This window comes from Curcuma longa, chromosome 7 (assembly GCF_044706935.1).
Source record: "Curcuma longa cultivar G26 ecotype Majalengka, Jawa Barat chromosome 7, ITB_CL_G26_1.1, whole genome shotgun sequence".
In the NCBI taxonomy this organism is placed as follows: domain Eukaryota; kingdom Viridiplantae; phylum Streptophyta; class Magnoliopsida; order Zingiberales; family Zingiberaceae; genus Curcuma; species Curcuma longa.
In genome coordinates, this window is record NC_133867.1 from 10077582 (window position 1) to 10083161 (window position 5580).

The window sequence follows — 5580 nt, forward strand, 5'->3', positions numbered from 1 at the left end:
GTAATATTAAACACACTAATTAACCAAAGCTTTAAAATGAAAAACCTTCTAACAATCAGACACAATCATAATAAAACCTTAACTAATTTACTGTCCTATTTTACAGTCCTATGATTTGCATGAACTAATTTAGGGTTGTGCTCATGTCAATACCATGGGGCAGCTATGCCTGTAACCATCTCTACAACCAAATCAATGTGACAGTTAGAGCTAGCTAGCTAGTAATCTTCAACACATGCAGCCCTAGATATTATATTTTCCATGCAACCCTAATTAAAATTTTATCTTGACAAAGGACCGTAGGAGAGGTTCTACGAGCCGGAGCCGGAGGAGAAGTTCGACGCGCGTGGGAGCCGAGGAGAAGTTCGGTGCGGGAGAAGTTCGACGGATTAAGGCGAGCTGAATGAGAAGTTCGGTGCGCGTGGGAGCCGGAGCCGAAGGAGAAGTTCCGTGCGGGAGGAGAGGTTGACGGAGGAGAGGTTGCCGAGGGAGAGGTCGCCGGAGGAGATGTTGCCGAGAGGAGAGCACCACACGTGAGAGCCGGAGAGAGTTCGCCGTGAGACGGAGGAGAAAGATCGAGCTCGCGCAGGCGGAGGAAAAAAAAGGAGTGTCGAGTAAAAATGTGCGATATTAGCGATGAAAAATTATTTCCGTCGCTAATTTCGTTGCTAATTAGCGACGGATAATAATTTTCCGTCGCTACTTAACGACGGATAATTATTTCCGTAGTTGTTTAATGACGAAAAATTATTTCCGTCGCTATTCCGTCTCTATACTAGGGTTCCGGCGTTTTAACGACGAATTAGTGACGAAAATAATTTTTCGTCGTTAAACAACGACGGAAATAATTATCCGTCATTAAGTAGCGATGGAAAATTATTATCCGTCGCTAATTAACAACGGGAAATTATAATATCTGTTGTTAAATAGCGACGGAAAATCAGTTCCGTCGCTACTTCGTTGTTGTATTACAGTCCTGTCGTGTTAACGACGCATTAGAGACGGAAATTTATATTCCGTCGCTAAAACTAGCGACGGAATAATATTCTGTCGGTAAATTTGGTTTTTTTTTGTAGTGTCTCCGGTATACACTTACAGATCCATCAATCCAAACTTTTGAAGATGTTAGTGGTTACTCTGCAATGTGCCAAGGTTCACTTCCAGCAATGTGCCAGAGTAGCTAAACACTTTGATGCTGTTGTGGTGTGCCTGGAGTAGGACCACGTTTGGCATCATGAACATGATGTTGTTGGGCCAACTTCTTGTTTGCACAATGGAAAGAGCCACTGTCTTCGGGAAAGGTTTTTTTTTTTCAACTTGAAATTCTCCAGCCCAAAGATGAATCAAGGATAATTCCTCTTTCTGTGAACTATGAGTTGGCTTTCACTCCTGATTAAGTCACTGCACAAACTTCTAATCAGTTGGGGCACAACTTCAGTGATCCTCCAGCATCTCCCCTTGCCATGCAAAGGAAATCTGAACATATATTCTGCTGCTCATATATAATTACAGATAGACGAGCAAAAGCTTGTCTGCCATGGAATATTTCAAACAAGTTGCACAAGGAACATCTCATTTTTTATATGTAACAGAAAAACAGCTACCCTAAGATTTTGGAAAGCTAAGGATTTTATCCAATGACTAACGACAACTACTGGAATCTGTAGCTTTCCTTCCACTTTTAAGTGCCTCTCTTTCCTGTCAATGTTTTTTTATTTTTTATTTTTTTAAGCATTTGCTCAACACTGACCTTAATTCTCTCTATTATTATGTTTGTGATGGAATAGCACAAAGTTGAAGGGCAAATACAGCCCACGCTCAGGATGTGGAGAGGGAAGGAATATCAAACAAGATAAGGATTCTTGAAAACAGCTGGAATCATCTGTTCTACAACTTGAACAGGTGCTGATTTCTTCCCAAATTGCTCATCCCTGAATCTAACTTTTCATGCCTGTTGATGAAATCTAACTATAGTTGGTCTGACCTCTCCACTCCAAAGTCAAAGGTGCAAACTTATCACAAGCTATTCAATCTGCATTTGCTCTCATATATATATTTTTGTTGTTGTTGAAAGAGAATCTGCAGAGGATTATGTTGGCATAATATTAGGCATGGTGAACTGATTTTCTCCAAAATTTTTCTACAGGAAGAAAAACAACAAAAAGAGTTTGAACAGTGAAAGTGTTATATGTTTTTGAAGTTGTTAAAAATGAGTATATTCGTTAATTAAAACTCTTGTAAGTCTGGCTTTAAAGTAAGATGCTGAGATAGTGAGGGAGTATAGCATCATTCAAACTTGAATAGAGGTTCTTCTAGCATCAAATCAAACCACCAGATCTCTCAAACTGTTAGTGATTATAGTCACCACAATAATGCATGGTTTACGTTCAACGTTCATGCATGCATGCACTGTTTGACGAGACGGTATTTATTATCCAAGCATGTTTATCAAACTGCATATTTCCCTTAAATTTTATTTTGCTACAGTCGTTTTGGAATTTTAATTATTTGTGGAATAGAACAATTATATCTTATGCTATGTTTACTTGGACGTAGAGGAAAAGAAAAAAATGGCAAATTTATTGTTTTATATTTTTGTCTCTTGCCCCTGTTTACTTGGAGGCGTAGAAAGTAGTACTTACTTTATCAAAAATTTAGGTTGAACGGAAAAAGTATGCATTTACCTCTTCTTCTTCTTCTCCATTTCTTTTACACTATGTTTGGATGGGATGAGAGAAAGTTCATTAAGTAAAGGGAAAAGGAAAAGGAAGGGGAAGGAAGTATTTATGCCTTTCTTGTTTGGGAGAAAGAAAGGAATGTAACATGTGTTACCTTGTTTGAGAGGAACGGAAAGGTAATGAAAGTTAAATATATAAAATTATAAAAATATCCTTCTTTTGGGAGAAAGTGAAAGTTGATTAATGTAACATGTGTTACCTTATTTAAGAGGAAAGAAAAGAAAATGAAAGTTAAATATATAAAATTATAAAAATATCCTTACTTCTTAAAAGAAATCAATATGTGAAAAATAATGTATAACTCATTAAATCGAGGTAAGATTTTTCTTGTCAAAATACTTTGTAAGATCAATTAAAATTAATATTTATAATTTAAATAAATAAATAAATTTTAAAAAATAATGAATAGACATACAATAAGTATATGAAATATAAAATCTGTATACTTTGGTACGACAAAAGATAAATTAGTATTTATATATATATTTCTATAGAAATTTACTAGGATGTAAGAAATTTACTGATGTAAGAAATTAAAGGAGTGAAAAGATCGTGCTCAGTGAGATAAATATAAAAAATTTAGATAAAATAAATTAAATAAGTTATGTAAGAATTAATATTTTAAAATAAAAATACAATTGGAACAAATAATATTTAGAGTTGTCTTCCCTTTTATTACATCCCAAATTGTAGTGTAATAAAATCTTCCTTTTAATTTCATGGATAAGTAAGATTAAAATTTACCCCTTCCTTATCGTTCTCTCCTCTTCCCTCCTTTCCAAATAAGGCTCAAAGTTTCTTTCCCCTTATTTACTCTTCTCATTCCCTCACATCCTCCCAAACAAAACGTAAATATCAAATATACATTGATTAATTCTAAGTTAGACAGTTCGATGTCATATTCTGTCTTTCAAATAAATTTAGAAAATGAAGCAACTCATGTGATGTCCTAGTTCAAATATCACGTATATATACTATATACTATACTGGTGGCACCGATATCTTCTTCTATGTTGCACCCATCGCTCCAACCGTCTTTGATGTTTTATGCATCAAACATCAAAAAGAAATATAAATTTAAAAAAATTATAATTGACTTTTCTCTCTGAAATGTTCATATATCTATATATATATATATATATATATATATATATATATATATATATATATATAATTCTGTTTTCTCTTGACTTTGCCCTCAAAATTCTTAATTAAAGAAATAATAAAACAACATTTTGTCGTAATTATAATTGAAGTCTATCACGCACAATTAGAATACAATTCCAGATCTTTACATCTGCATCAGATTTAGCACTTCTGCTCGATAATATTCTCCGAATCACCAACGAAGCACTACTACTACTCCACCACCACCACCACCACCACCACCACCGCCACACCCTCCTCCTCCTGCTGCTTATAAGACTCCACCAGTCATGGCGACAGCCAACCCACAGCAGCCCGCCCCAACCGCCATGGCTTCCGGTTCCTCGTCGACGCGCAGCAGGCTGCCGGCGGAGGCATGGAGCAAGGAGGAGAACAAGCGGTTCGAGGTGGCGCTGGCGCGCTACGGCGAGGGCACCCCCGACCGCTGGGGGCGCGTCGCCCGCGCCGTCGGCGGCGGGAAATCCGTCGACCAAGTGGTGCGCCACTACGAGCGCCTCCTCGACGACATCGAGCTCATCGAGACGACCGCCGAGCCGTTCTACCACTACCCCACCACCTACAACGCAGGCCGCCGCGGTGGCGCCGGCGCCGGCGGCGACCAGGAGCAAAGGTGGCCGTTAAATATATATCCTACCACAATTAATTGCTCATGATCTTGAGCTTTTCGTTAATTCACAAATTAGCTTGCGATAAATTTCTCTCTCACATATATTGATCATATATATTCTGTTAAAACCATCAAAATTCATCTTAATTAAAACATATGGAGATTAAATCAGAAAATTATATTATGACAAAAAAAATTTTAGAGAGAATCTTTGTGCATGGTTGGCTTTACGAAGAGGGAGACATGGAAAGTAACCCTCACATGATATCTAATCCATTAGGTTAATTATGCTTATGGATAAGCTACATATATCATTAGCATCATAGATTCCACTCATCATGCATGTTCACGTGCATGCACTTTGTGTTGCATACTAGCTAGATGTATATATATATTCTCCCTTGTTTTCTTAATTTGGTGCATTTTTAATATCTTAATGAGTTCTCATAGATTTGGTGTTTCCAATTATGGCAGGCTGAGGATCTTGAAGATCTAGCTAGTGAAGTAGAATCTGAGTGTCCATGTAGTGTCATGGGCATGTAGTTAATCTTAATTAGTGGTGCTGATGTAGTAGTGTTTGATCAGTATAAATATGTACTTGATCTGATGAAAAATAAAAGAATTGTGTTCTATGTATGTTCCTATACAATGATGGTTTCGATGTGCAAAGATAGAACGAAGAGGGGCTCCATGCGATTTTATGGACGATTTTGATGGACAAAACTAGTTAGCTAGCATGAAAAATGTCATCTTAGAATCCTATGAAGCCTTCCTATTCAATTGTTATGGATTGATATACCCTGATCAAGAAAGTTAAAGTCTAGGCCAAGTGAAGGTAACACGTCAGATGCAATGTTCAACTCCGAGAGTGATTGACTCCGACTCAATGCTTGACTCTGAGACCAATCGATTCCAACTCAATTCTTGGCTTCGCGACCAACTCGACTTAATGCTCGATCCTGTGACTAACTCAACACTCGACTGGTTCTAATTCCGATTGACTTTGTGATCTTCATGACAGAGGTTGACTTCTCGATCAGCTCAGTCTCGCCGAGTCAGCACTCCCGC

General features: G+C 37.5%; 1 protein-coding gene and 1 pseudogene across 1 annotated transcript in view; one reads left to right on the top strand and one right to left on the bottom strand.

Annotated features, from left to right (window-relative positions):
- Positions 1-3874, bottom strand: part of LOC141832612 (uncharacterized) — an 8801-nt pseudogene extending 4927 nt beyond the window's left edge.
- A 339-nt stretch (positions 3875-4213) lies between these two features.
- Positions 4214-5580, top strand: part of LOC141832613 (protein RADIALIS-like 1) — a 2704-nt gene continuing 1337 nt past the window's right edge. The window contains exon 1 of the mRNA XM_074720087.1: positions 4214-4515. Coding sequence (XP_074576188.1) covers positions 4214-4515 — 302 coding nt within the window. The remainder of the gene's footprint in view (positions 4516-5580) is intronic.